Here is a 15,028-nt window from a genome sequence, read left to right on the forward strand (position 1 = left end):
ACGTTCACTCCTCACTTCAATACCTAAAAACATAAAACCAAATGAAAATCATCTAACGTGGAAACTATTTTTTTAATTTTTAATTAAAAACATGACACATCATTAAAAAAATGTCAAGTCATTATTCTGTTAGCCACGTAAATAACATCGTTAATAGCAGTTAGTAAAAGGATTAATACAACTCAATTTTAAAACTTAAGGGATTAATTGTGCTCGTTTCAAATTTGAGGGACCAATTGTGACACATGGTAAACTTTAGGGACCAATAATGTAGTTTCACTTAATTTGGAACTCTAGGTTAACATGTCCTTTAGGTTCACCCTAACACCCCGTCTCCCTAAAGGGACTTTTAGAGTTAGGACTTAATCTAGTTTATTTTAGAAAAGTAGGTTTAAGCTTGTGCATGACGTGGTGTACAATTTTTTATTGGGAGGGAGTCCCCTTGACTATAATATAGGTGTGGATTAGTTGCCAAGTATGTCTTGATGACACTTAGTGAAAATTTACTTTCAAATTGGAAAAGGCTACCTTTCCATTTAAGTTCTTAAATTCCCTATAATTTTTGGCCATCTAAGAGAAATGTGGCATTTAACAAATCCAAATAGTCTTAAAATCCCATATAAACAACACAAAATCAAGTAAATGACTAAAATGAGACCGATCATAAATTAAAAATTAGAAAAAAAATTAAAGGATTTATATGGCACTTAGATTAGGATAGAAAGAAATTCTATCTTGTATAAAAAAAAAAAAAAAATCCCCTCCTCCCAATTATTAAGAGAAAAAAAAATGTGGGTCAATTAAAATTTCCCCTAACTTGGGCCTCACATTTGAAATGAGATAAAATGGTATTTGGGCCATGTTTGAAAAGACTAACCCATGTAAATAATGTTGATACCGTTTTGTTTATTTAGTTGAGAAGTAAAGCTTTCCTTAAAAAAAAAAAAAAAAAAAGAGTTGAGAAGTAAAGAAATCAAATTTACATATTTTTTCTTCGGCCAACAGAAATCTAATTTTCTTTTGTGAGCTAAAAAATGGATACAAACCAATTTAACTCTGTGACAAGTAATGTATTTTTTTTTTTTTTTGATAAGACAAGTAATATATTTGGAAGCCAAGGATCTGGAGACCATTGATAGTCCAAAATTCAGTACTGGTGGGGTACTAAAAAAATTTAAATAAAAATTTCAAGACGTTGGCTTAGTGGTGCTTAAGGACTCATGATATTTACGAGATCATAGGTTTGAAACTTTTTAAGAACATCTTGGGGACACCCCAAATAATTTCTCCCTGTAATAATCTTGTAATAATCTAGTGTATGTGGAATGAGGGAATTGCATACAATATACACTCAAAATAATAGTCAAAGAAGTCTGAATAACCTTGATTGTAAAAAATAAAAAATAAAAAATTTAAATAAAGACTAAAGAACATACAAAAATAAAACTCTAGTTGTTTAGCCTGATCCCAACCACTTTTTCAATGTAACATTATATGAAGAAGCATTAGACTATTGCATTGTATAAGTGGCGGAGCCAAGATTTTAGTTGAGAGGGGGCAAGATTAAAATAGTATTAAAAGGACATTAAGTATTTTTTTCCTAATAATTATGTGTTACTTATGAGGACCACTAATTGAATTGCCATGAAAAAAATGTGATAAACAAGATTTTCACAATACTTTTACAACAAATCATAAGTGGTAAGTTGGTACTGGTTCAAATTTCAACCCACCGTCAATTAATTTTTTGCTCACTAATAACAATCAGTAACAACCTGTTATTTAAGCATCATACATTCTTGCTACAAACTGATGTGAATATAATAAACAAATGTTTGGATGAATTTTTATTTTATTTTTATTAATTGATAATATGTCAATTTGTAAAATTTGTAGTATTCATAGCTCCACAAGAAAAGTGTCGTGAGTAGTAAACTGAAAATAATGATTGAGAAAAAAGGGAGCAATGAAATAGGTGAAAACGTCATGGTGAGATAATACTAATAATAATAGTAAATTTGGTAGAAAAGTGATATGATTTGGTATGTGAGAGAAATTTTTTTTTTCCTACTTTCTTGGTGTTAAGGGTCTATAGGTATTAAAGTGGAAGTCTTTTTTTTGTCTGGCCAAAGAATAATTCATAATATACCTACTTCAAGGATTTTTTTTTTCAAAGAGCCTGGGAGGCAACTCCCCCACCCCCTAGCTCCGCCTCTGCACTGTAGCCAAAAAACTTGGCTAGGACCAGGCCGTGTGCAACTCATTTGGATTAAAATAATAGATCACCAACAACATCTGTGTGGGTCTTTATCTCTGTCGGTAAAGAAAATTATGGATCTAGAATTCATCTAGTCAATCTAGCTAACTGTGGCGTATGTGGTCTTATTGAAATCCATTAGTTGTAAAGGCTCCACTTTCATATGGTTACTTGTCCTTGTGCAATTATCTAGAATATAGAACATAGCTGGATTTGGCCCAGCATTCCCATTCACATTGTGATCCTTTCAAAATTATATAAAAAAAGAAGAAGAAAGATTTAATTATAACTAGATGAACTATCAAATTATTTGATATATAAACTTACACAATCAAAATGAAATACAATAGACATAGATAACATGTGGAGTTCTCTTTATCTCCAGAAAAACTCTTGTACAGATTCTTGCCATGATAGCACAAGCAACAACATAACCAAGATACCAGCAAGCCCCCAAGATGAGCTTCCAATTCTAAGCACCCATGAAGGGTCTGGAGATGGAATTATTGAAGCTCTACCTCCTCCTTGTGCAGACATGGATGAACATGATGAGGTTGTTTTAATGGCAATTATTAGTCCTGCTAGAACCATAGGTAGAACAAAGCCAGAACTCCATTTTGTCTCTGAATATCGTGTGTCATTTTTTCGTGTCACGTATAATGGCGATAGAACAATGGCAGAAACTAGAGCCAGCACCATGGCTACTGATCTTTGAGATGAATATTGGCTTGTGTAAGTAAAGGTAGCCATTGGTTTGGCTCAAATGGTTATCAATGTTGGTTTTTCTCTTGCAGAAGAACCAACCTGATGGGCAAACTAAGGTGGATTGGTAGGTATATAAGGGGGAAGAAAATGAAATTAGTGGAGGAATCTAGATGGAAAGCTTGTAATTGGATGACAAAAGCGATAGACAAGCCGTCCAAAAAGTGAAAAAGGATAAAGGTAAAGAAATTAAACTATGGACAAAACTTGTGGAAAGATGAAAAAGAAGGTAAAGACAGAAGATTGCAAGGCCTAAGAAGTAAGGAATATCTCTATCTTTTTTGTGTGTTCATACAACACCATAAGTAAAGTTCTAGCTGTACTCAATTTTGTGGGGAACTAGCTATTGGCCTATTGCTTGTCTACACTTCAATCAAACAAGAAAGATTAATGAAAAACAATGTAGACTAGAGATGACATCAACATTGTTTTTGAAAAATTAAATCTCATTTCTTGTCTTACACTTTTGAGTTCAATTCATTGTCGTTACATGGGAAGTCCCTCCTATAGTTCTTTTCAGAATAATAGCTGTTACACAATTTTAGGGTACCAAAAGTCTGTAATATAGTGGACAATTTGTCCGTTTGGTATTGCTTTAGGAAGTAGGGTTTTAGCCGTAGAGTTTTAGTTGTAGAGTTTTTGCAATAAAGAACTTTAATTGAAAAGAGCTTTAGTATTTAGAGCTTTGTTCTTTGTTTGTTGTTAGTGGTCAAGTATCCATGTCAATTTCATCCAATGCAAATCTCACATATTTGTGACATTGACAACATGGCTAAAATTGAGGAATTTATGCCCAACAATTAATCAGCAAGGCCGTTAGGCAATGAGCTTTATGTGAATCCAAGACTTGCACAACTTAATTTACTTCTCTATATCGCCTATTTATAGTCTCACAGAAGACAAAAAAAAAGTCTCACTTCAATCAGAGTATGGACTTTGTGCAATTGTTGCAAGCTTTCTCATACTACTTCTCTATCTTACTGTCAATTTTACAATGCACGGTCTCAGTCTTATCAAATCTAGGAAGAGTTTTTATTTCATTTCTTGATACAATGCTATCTCTGAACTTCAGGTTATGTAGCATGTCCCCATGTACCGTTTCCCTAGATGATCAAACCACCATGCATTTTTGGACCCCCAACCATAGGCAGCTTAATAAACCCACCTTAGTCTTAATCCATGGCTATGGTGGCAATTCAAGGTGGCAATTTTTCACCCAGGTTTGGCCACTATCGAGGAGCTTCAATTTGTACGTGCCGGACTTATTATTCTTTGGCAAGTCTTATACAAATTGGACCGACCGGTCAGAACTGTTTCAAGCTAGGTGCATAAGAGAAGGATTAAAGAGATTGAGTGTCAACAAGTTTAGTGTAGTAGGCATTAGTTATGGAGGGTATGTGACATATCGGATGGCTGAAATTTATCAAGATGAGGTGGAGAAGGTTGTGATTATGAGCTCTGGGATATGTTACACTGATGATCAAAAGGAGGAGCAGTTGAAGAAGATAGGAAGGAATGTGTTTGACCTTATAGTGCCAGAGAAAGCACAAGATATGAGGCTCTTCATGAACTTGTGTATATACAAGAGTAGTCCATTTAAATTGATACCAAATTTTTTCCTGATGGGGTTTGTCCAAGTAAGTTTCTTAATTATTGCTTTAGGGGCTAATTTATTAGTTGGAGGTTTGAGTTTCTCTCCTTAAATTAATTTCTTTTCAAGCACATATCGTTATTCTAAACCCAATTTTAAATAAGATTATAATTTATTAGAAATTAAGCACCAATATTATCACCAAAGCAATTTAGACTTAAAAGCATGGGACTACATGCTCAATACATGTGATGGCTTTTAAAGGAACAAAAATTTCTCCAATAACATTCTTCTTTGATAAGTTATTTCTGATTAGATTGGAGATCATTTCAGCATATAAAATATTTAAGTTGCAACAATAAAAAGAAGATTTAAATCCATGAAATGCTGAATCATTCCCACCTCATTTTTATTCTAGATTGATTCTCTCTGAGATTTCCCCCATCTGATACCAGATCTTTGTATATTAAACCACACCAAAATGCATATATTATTACCTCCTTTATGTATTGCACTTCCACCTCGCGAGCATATGTGCACTTTTGTATTGTTAATTATTGTTTTGAGCAATGATTCTTTAATGTTCCAAGTTCCAACTCTAAATCTCGTGCTTTGTGGCAACACATTATACGCATTATACTCTCATGCTTGGAATATTACACGCAGGATCTTAATGTTAATGAAAAAAGTGACATAGAGATACTACTAATCTTGCTACATAAGCTTACTAAATAGGCATTACAAAGTTGTGTGTCAACTTTGAAATACAAAACTGCTACATAAGCTTACTAAATAGGCATTACAAAGTTGTGCGTCAACTTTGAAATACAAAACAAAATATTAATCAGGAAATTATTTATTATGGTTTTGTTGCAAAACGCCGGCACTAATCAGATTCACCATCACGTCAATTTGTAATATTTTGATAGTAAAAGTGAGCGTATTTTTAGCATTATTTTATTAATGAAATTAGAGTGATTTTTCTTGTTTCTTTGGCATTATACTCTCATTGAGTCATTGTAAACCTCCCAACCACTCTAGCCAATTTTCAATACTTCAATCTGATTTCCCATTCTTGTCACACTTGCTGATCATAGCCTGATACACTCTTAACACTATACTTCTGGCTATGTGGTCTTTCTCCATGCACCGATGATTTCGATGACCAAACCACCATGCACTTTTGACTGCCACTGGTTGGCGGTTCAATAAGCCCAGTGTAGTATTTCTTTTAGATAATAGTGAATTTCAATCAATAATGTTAGTTTTATAATAATCGTTTTTTATTATCAGGTCAAAATTATAAATTAATGAAAATTTATGCCTTGAGGTTCCATCATGTACTTTTATAGTCTCATTTTTTCTAAGCATAATTATACTTCTGCACTATTCAGCACAAAAAAAAAAATTTGCACAACTTATTATATAATCAAACTAAGTTTAATCCAAAAACAAGAAAACTGGAAAAATGTATTGGAGCTTCTTGAACCAAAAAATCCACATGATCTACGGACCCCAGTGAATCTATCCAAGCACAAGTACACTTTCTTTAAGTGGGCCTGTGATTTTTTACTCAGCAAGTTTATTAATTTAATGTGAGTTTATTAGTAGGAGTAACTTTTATTACAATCCTAAAAACAAACTGGTATATATCAATGTCTTTTGGTTATTTTATTTTATAAATATACATGTTTGATGTTTCTGTTTTTTCTTTTCTTTCTTTTTGGGATGGGAAAATCAATAAATATAATGCATTGTGAGTTGTGACATTGCATTAGTTTAGTTTTTCTCTTTTCTTTCATTTTGGGATGGGAAAAATCAATAAATAGAATGCATTGTGAGTTGTGACCTAGGAAGTATGAACATTTCATTTAGGGTACTGTATCGTACTTTTATTGTATCGACTTTTTTATGTTATAATTTCTCAAAAATTTCTTCTGTCACTGGATTGTGCCTGTACTTGTACCCATACTAGTATCATGTCCGTGCTTCCTAGGTGCTTCCTAGGTTGTGACATTGCATTTGTTTAGTGGTGTTGAATTTGTCATACATATAGCAATCATTCCTCAATTTTTATAGTGGTCTGTGTTGTTTTATCAGACGATATGTAAGAAGAATAGGAAGGAGAAATTAGAGCTGGCAGAGTACATGCTATCTCGAAAGGCAGATCCAAACCTTCCCATTCTACCTAAGGTAAACTCGGCTTTAATCTTATTTATTTACATATATAATCAATTTTTTTCCTAGGTTACTTGGTCATACTTAATGCTTTAATCACTTCCACTGATTCTGCATTTATTCTGTTTATTTCATTGTTGACCTTATGGGCCAAATGTACATAAAAGTATCTAAGCCAAGGCATCTCATCAACTCACTATTATAGCCTCTTAAATTTAAATGTAAATGTCATACACATATTACTTGCATATCTTTTATGCTCTAGAAGCATTTTCTGTCTCTATATGCTTTGAATATTTGCCATAGATTAACTTTGTTTTCTAAACCCCAATGAATTGTCCTTAAGGTTTCCAAACCTCATGTGATTCATGAGGTCCTGGATTCAAGTCTCTTAGCAAGTACTAAAAAAAAAAAAAACTCTGATTATGAGGCCTCACATAGATACAGTCAGAGCAAAGTTACAAAATGTAGGTAACTTAGTATATACAAAGGGACATAAAATTTTAGCTTCTATGTAACACCATGCATGAGTCCATCAAGCTAAGGAAGAATTGCAACTTTGTTTTCCATGTTAATGTGCTGTTATTTGGGTGAAGAAAACGCTGCTAATTTGGGGTGAGAAGGATAATATCTTCCCAGTATTCCTAGCCCATCAATTGCAAAGGTAATATTTTTTCCTCCTTTTATCAACTTCAGAATTTAAGCCCAATTTTCAAGTTACATGGTTTATGCTTTTACAGGCACTTGGAACAAAAATCAAGGCTAGCAATACTCAAGGACAGTGGTCATGCAGTTATTATTGATTCGCCTAATATGGTGAATGAATTGATAAAATCATTTGTTTTGGGTTGACCTAAGTTGTGCCAACTTAGAGTTTATATGTGAGAGAATTCCACTTCAAGTTTGTACTGCAACTTATATTTGAATGGTCAACATGGAGTTACCATGATTTTAACTTGTGCAAGTTCGCTATATGAAAGAAAAGACACAGGAAGTAAAGATACAAAGAAGTGGGATATTATTTATAATTTATGCAGTTTGTGAACAAGAAAAATAAAAAATATGGCTAATAGTTTGCCTAGCTTGCAATTTAATGGTCCAATTAGTCCTCACTTTCATTTACACTTGATATAACAGTCTTGGACATCTTTATCGATTATAGCCAATTTTGTTGGTTTAGCTAGTCTAGACATGCTGTGATAAGTACCAGTTTAAAGTATACAATTAAAGACGAGAAGAGTCAAGGAAACACTTGGTGTAAAATATCACAGCCACTGGGATCCCATGTATAACCCTTTTGATTAGTTTTGTTCAACTTAATTATGTTTCAATGGCTCCTAACTCTCTGAGTTTGCTTACCACATATTTGAACCTATGAGATCTAAACAAAAATGGCTCATTTTTTCAATACAAAATCCTAGTACTACATATTATATATGTAAATGGCATACCTCAGAGGGGTGTAATAGGCAATAGTGTGCTGTTAAAAAAAAGAGAGAAAAATCTACTAAGGATGTCTTATTGTTTAAACTAGAATCATTACCTTTATCTAGCTTCAAACATAGTTATTGTCACTTCATTTATAGTACAAGAAGCTCCTCCTGTGACTGAATCCAATTTTTCGGAAGGTCTTCTGAAAACGAAAGCAGGTTGTTTAGGAAAAGGAAGGGCTCTTTCACTACTCAGCATGAGATGAACTGCCAACATAGTTGGTCGATCCACTACTTCTTCTTGTACACATAACAGCCCAACTTGAATGCATCTCAAGACTTCATCAGAAACACATGACTCCTTTATTGATGAATCCACTACATATAAAGCTCTATCTTCTCTCCATAGTTCCCAGACCTGTGTGGTTGGTCCCATTATCTATAAAAAGCTGTACCGTAAATGAAAATGGTAAAAGATTGTTGTTTTCTGTTACTTACATGCCCTATTAACGTTAGGGAAGGATGCTCTTGATAAGAATCACTATTCTTCTTGTCACTTACTATCTCCAATAAGATGACACAAAAACTAAAGACATCTGATTTTATTGAAAACTTTCCAAATATTGCATACTCTGGTGACATATAACCACTGCAGGTAAACATTATCCAAGGTAATCTTAAAGTTTTCATAATGCTTTAATTTCTTTGTATATGTGCAGGCGTGCAAGTCTAGTGTGTGTGTGTGTGCGTCTACATTTATGAATGTTTTATACTTACTATGTTCCGACAACTCTGGTTGTCTTGTCTTGAGTTTGGCCCTCTTTGAATATACGGGCCATGCCAAAATCTGAAATCTTGGGATTCATCTCAGCATCTAGTAGGACATTGCTGGCTTTAAGATCCCTATGAATAATCTTTAATCTTGAGTCTTGGTGAAGATACAAAATCCCCCGAGCAATCCCAATGATGATTTCAAATCGTTTACTCCAATCTAAGAATGAACTTCTTGTATGATCTGCAATAAAATTTTTCTCAAGTATACTCAAAATGTGGTGTTGAAATACGTGGTTTTAGGTACTTCAAATATATTCTTTTTTGCACATATATAATAAAGGCACATCATGAAGGTTATAGATTTTTAGAAAGAAGACATACCAAAAATAAAAGAGTCTAAACTTTTGTTGGGCATGTATTCATAAATAAGCATCTTTTCTTCCTCCTGCATGCAACAACCTAACAGTTTGACAAGATTCCTGTGTTGAAGTTTCGCAATCAACACAACTTCATTTTTGAATTCTTCTATTCCTTGTCTAGAACTCTCGGACAGCCTTTTTACAGCTATTTGTTGTCCATTAGATAATAGACCCTGAAATCATGACTCAAACTTAAGCTTACTCATGACTGTTTGAAGAAGCGGATTAAAGCAACAAAGCTCTATCCGCTTCTTCAATAACTTTGTTCCTATCTTACAGTAATGGAATATAAAATGATAAAAAATTTGCAAGATATCAACAATGTCTATGAATTGTAATTGTACCTTATATACAGAGCCAAAACCACCTTGCCCAAGTTTGTTGGTAGGAGAAAAATTTTCTGTGGCAGCACCTATGCAGCTTAGATCGAAAATCAGTAAATCTGGATGTGTACCACTTTCCTTGAGCTCATTCCCCTCAAAAGAGCCGTTGGTACTCGTAATATGTAATGATTGATTGTGCACTTTTCTCTTCACTGTCCCAAAACATAATTGAGAGACATTGCTTAATATTACTTTGTAATTGAGCATCTATATAATATAGCTCACATCATGTGGACTAATCTAAATGACTCTTGATATATGGGACATTTTGTCATAGCTAAGCCGAACATATGTATATGAGAACAATACAATGCACAAGTGACTTTATTTACCTTTTTTCTTTTTCTTTTTCTTCTTCATTAGCCAAATATAGGCTAGAAAGGATACAGGAAACATTGACACAGCAATAGACACTAATGCTAAAGCCAGCATCCTCTTCTTGCTAAGTGAACCTTTGGATTTCCTTATATACTTAGCTGAAGGAAAAAAGAAAAGAAAAGAAAGAAAGTATGAAGAAAACATGATTCAGAAATTGAAAAAGAGAGAATGAAACTTATAAGAAAATGCAAGCAAGTGAAGAATGCTACCTAACTCAGTTGCATCTACACGAACATTTAGTTCTGACCCTTCATCTGTATACTGTAAAGTGTCGATTAATTCACCATACCATGCCAAGCATCCAGTTCCCTTCCCATCAATATTCGTGCTGCTAAAAGCTGTGCAAGAACAATTTGCCAAGCATGCCTGCTCACACTCTGAGCTACTCATACTTGTGCCTATCAAAGCTCCATCAATTGATGAATCGGGAAGTTTCAAACGCTCCAATTTAACAAACCCTTCTCCATTTTTACACATGGACAACCCCGAGTTCCTCCTCACACAACCCTCAGAACCATCCCTGAAAATCCAATCCCTTGGAGACTTAGGCTCATACCCTGGCAGACACATGCACTCAAACTTATTAATATTATCAGGATTGCATTTACTATACGGACCACATTGCCCATACTTGTCACACAGGTATTTAGGTGCTGACCATTGTTCCTTCCACTGATGAACACCATCATCCCACATAAGATCCTGAAGCAATCCAGTGTTGTCCAACACTACTATTGACATGATGGAAGGGTCATCATTAGAGTAGTAGGCAGATATTTCATCTTGGTTGTTAACAAAAAAGAACTTTTTACCTGATAAGCTTATTGCAGTGAATACATTATTCCCTGGCGGAGAAGGAGTTCTCCAATATGGGGTTGAACCCTTGTACAAAAACGATTGTGGAGAGCCATTAAGATTCATCTTAAGGCTATAGTTTCCAGTTCCAGGGTCATCTTTTGACTTCCAAGATGTTAGGAACATGTCTATCCCAGTCATAAGATTCAAGCCAAACTTCATGTTTGGAAGCTGAGTATCTGTAGGATGGTCAAAGCTTTGCCACAACACCTTTTTGTTATTGTCCTGGACTAATACCAAGTTTCCTGAATCATGAAGCTGAGCTACTGAGGAGGTTGTCACTTGGTCTTGGACAGAAACATTTGTAGACCAAAGTAGAGGGTTATTACTGTCATGGAGGACAAGATCTCCACGTTGGTTGATTGAGAGAACTCCAGAAGAATCAATAATAGGATGGTTCCTATTTGCAACCCACACAACAGTTTGTGGTGTCACTTTGACATACCAAATGCCAAGATACCTGTAGCTAGACTTGCCAGGGCTGAAGAAGCCTAAGGCAAAATTGTTGTGTTTAGAAATCAAAGATTGGCCATCCTTGATGAATTGGTTTGTTGTTAAGGTGTCAAGGGAAGTGCAAAATTTGAAGAAGAGAATGATTAGAATCAAAGACTTGATCATTTTTTTTTTCAGCACATCCTTGTTTGTGCAAATGGTTTGTTAACATGGAACATTTTTTTTTTTTTTTTGTGGTTGAGACCCTCAAACAAAAAAAAGGTTTGACTACGGTTTGTGCACATGGACTGCTGAGAATTCTCTAGTCGTCAATTTTTCAGCGAAGGCTTTTGTTGACTATCATAACTATTATTTAAAACATTTTGAATATCATTTCTTTTTAGTTTGGGTAAATTCCAGTAAACTTTTCAAAAATGACCATCTTGGTCCCTAATCTCAATTTGGTCCCTAAACGCCGTTAGGGACCATTACTTTACTCTCAGCCTTTCTTCCCTCTCAGAATGTTTATGTTCAATTCTAATATCTCTGAGTCTTGAGTTCTATTCAAAGTGATTATACAAATATATATACACTTAGCCATATAAAACCCTTAAACCCCCAAAAATATCTGATCACAAAGCATACAAACATATCTATAATCATTCATGCTCCAACAAAAACACTATATTAGACCAATTTTCAGACAAAATCCAAATAAAAAAAAATACCCACAGATTCACAGATGACCATATCCAAACCTCACCTTTCAAACCCAAATCAAAAATCACCCCAAAAAAAAAAAAAAAAAAACCCAATCCCTAAACCAACCAAGACCTGAACCAACAAAGGAGGAGGAGAACGATCGGTGGCGTTTCCGGTGTGATTCGTTACCTGTGGTAGTTGCAGAGGTCGTGGGCCTCGTTTCCTTGAGGTTTGGCACACAGACCTAGACTCAAACCCAAATCCAAACAGAAGCCTTCCGTGAGGAACCAGCAGCAGCGGTGGTGAGGAAAAGCTTGAAAATTCCTAGACAGCTGTTTTCATGGCACTGATTCGAAGAGAGAAAGAGAGCAAGATGATAGTTTTGCCGTTGTGGGTAAGAGAGAAGAGAGCGTATGAGAGGGAGAGAAGATAGAACGTCTGAGAGAGAATAGAAAGCGTTTGAGAAAGAGAGAAGACAAGGGTTTGAGAGTAGAACCTGAGAATGAGTAACGGGCCTAAACGCCGTTTAGGGTCCAATTTATTCAGGGACCAACTTGGTCATTTTGAAAAAATTTGAAGCTTGTTGGTATTAGCCCAGGTTAGTTTATTGGAATTTACTTTTAGGCTTCCTTTAGATAAAACTTGTTTTGGTAGAACTTATTTTTGAAAGTTGAAAACTGAAAATATTGTAATAAAATAATTTTTAAATATTTAAATAGTATTATGAGACCTATTTTTAATATTTTTTTCTGAATAAAGTGCTTGTGGGTGTCATGAACAGTGCGTAAACAGTAACTTTATCTCCCACAATAATTCTATGTGCATGAATGCACTAACTTTATCTCCCACACAATAATTCTATGGGCATGAACAATATCAGTTACTATTCACACGCTAAAGAAAAAAAAAACTGAAAATGCAAACTGAAAACGTAGACTTGTAACAGATACTTTAGAGTGCGTTTGGATCCAGTTAAAAACTCACGCGTCTGGCTTTTCAGCGTTTTTTTTTTCTCTCCAAGCTGTGATTGTTGACTTTTTCCATAAACAGTACCCGTGGGTTTTTTTTTTTTCCTTTTCCTGGACACGCGTTTATCGCTGTTCATTGGTTATGAACAGTGATTTTAGGCCAATGAACAGTAATTTTTCACAATTAAAAATTATTTTACAACAATGTTTTTCAGTGATTTTAGTGCAACTTGATCTACTCGCTGATCAGCTCCTATAGCTGGATGCGTCAAACAGGTTGAATATCGTGGCACACAACTGACACAAGTGCCTAGTTCAACAGACTATCGGTATTGGCTTTATTTGTATGGGGCCACAATGTTTTAGTAACGACAATCATGAGCAAACAAATCCAGACTTGGGGTTTTCACAAGTGGTTCTATGAAAGCTCCATTCTTTCATTCTTTGGACCATCATATTCTGCTTCGGGCCACATCTTGAATGATGTTGCATAGATCACAATAGACCATGTCAACAATTGTAAAAAAAATTGTAAAACATATTGAGCTTGTACCATTACTCAAAAGTGTTAATAGAGGCAGGGCTACCCATCCTGCCTTGAGTTAGTAATGTGTTTTTAAAATGATAATTGATACAGTCGGGCCTTGCTAAGGACTGAAATAGAAGCTAGTGATGATACACAGGGACATTAGTCATGTAGTAAACTTTTTTTCTTTTATTATTATTATTATTATTTTTGGCCTATGGTTTTAGAGTATCACGCCCTCAAGGTGTTGCATTGCAATTTGCATAGGCACTCTCCTTATTGAGGAGTAATTATTGCTTGTTTTAGATACATTCAACGAACTCTCTACCAACAAATAGGTCCCATAGATCATGGGAGCCTCCTATTGTGAATGGCTGTTACATATACATATATGGGATTGAGGGTCATGTTCAATTGCTCTCAATAACTGAAATTGAGAGTTGAAAAAAGTAACTTTCAATCTCATTAAATAAAAATTAGAAGTAAATAATGAAAAGTTAAAAATGGAAGAAGTAAAAATATTTTGTGAAATGAATGAGAGCAATTGGATCAAGTACTGCAATACCCAAGATTGCTATATATGATATATTTGTATCTTAATCCACATATACGATACATCTGTAACAAGAGATAGCATCTCGTTGAGGAGAGATATAAGTATTATATGAACCAAATGGTTTAGTGGCTATCTTATAGAATAACATTGATGGGCCTAATTGGTAAATGAATTGATTAAATCATTCGCTTTAGGTTGCTCTAAGTTTTTTTATTTTTTATTTTTTTTTGTTGGGGAGATTTCAACTTATGGTGTCAATTCATTATAATAGTTTTTTATCATCCGACCAAAATACCAATCGATATTCGGTTGCTCTAAGTTTAATGCATGAAGTTAGGATTTATATTCCATAAACTTCCAATTCATGTACGTATTGCAACATATATTTCAATGACAGAAAATGTTTGGTTTCAAATTTCAAATTCAAATATGCTTGCAATTATTTTGGTCCAACCCATAATATGGTGATTAAAAAGATACTTCGAAGTGTGTAGTTTTAATTATATGAGTTTTTTAATGAACTAGTCGTGGACCCATGCATGGGAATAAATAATTATTTTTTAGTTTTAGTATTATATATAATTTGTTTTCTAAATTTTGTAAAATAATTTATCTCTCAAAAAATTAAAAAATTACTTTTCATTTATCTATCTCAAAAAATATATCATCATTTTATGGTTTGGATTTGTTTGATTGATATTATTCATTTTTTGGGCGGTCCATATTTTGCTAAATTATGTTATCTTGCATTATATTTTCCTAATTTTTTTCTTATACAACTAAATTATTTAAGTTTCAAATATATTATTCAAAATTT

The 15,028-nt window shown here is 34.1% G+C and overlaps 1 protein-coding gene and 1 pseudogene across 1 annotated transcript; one reads left to right on the top strand and one right to left on the bottom strand.

Moving 5' to 3' along the window:
- The first annotated feature begins 3,948 nt into the window (after positions 1-3,948).
- LOC142634548 (uncharacterized) overlaps positions 3,949-15,028 on the top strand; it is a 39,779-nt pseudogene continuing 28,699 nt past the window's right edge.
- LOC142636908 (G-type lectin S-receptor-like serine/threonine-protein kinase At1g11410) lies at positions 8,210-12,691 on the bottom strand. Its single transcript, XM_075811203.1, has 7 exons — positions 10,382-12,691; positions 10,127-10,270; positions 9,756-9,946; positions 9,374-9,584; positions 8,996-9,233; positions 8,717-8,867; positions 8,210-8,636 (listed from the first exon to the last, which is right to left on the bottom strand). Exons 1-7 carry the CDS (start codon positions 11,643-11,645, stop codon positions 8,334-8,336), a joined length of 2,502 nt encoding a protein of 833 aa, XP_075667318.1. The 5' UTR covers positions 11,646-12,691; the 3' UTR covers positions 8,210-8,333.

This window comes from Castanea sativa, chromosome 5 (assembly GCF_040712315.1).
Source record: "Castanea sativa cultivar Marrone di Chiusa Pesio chromosome 5, ASM4071231v1".
Taxonomy (NCBI): domain Eukaryota; kingdom Viridiplantae; phylum Streptophyta; class Magnoliopsida; order Fagales; family Fagaceae; genus Castanea; species Castanea sativa.

Coding starts and splice junctions, on each gene's coding strand:
- LOC142636908 (XM_075811203.1), bottom strand. CDS start 11,645: ATGATCAAGTCTTTGATTCTAATCATTCTCTTCTTCAAATTTTGCACT. Junction 9,947..10,126: donor GAAAAAGAAAAAGAAAAAAG/GTAAATAAAGTC, acceptor GTTTTGGGACAG/TGAAGAGAAAAGTGCACAAT. Junction 9,234..9,373: donor TTTAGACTCTTTTATTTTTG/GTATGTCTTCTT, acceptor ATTTTATTGCAG/ATCATACAAGAAGTTCATTC.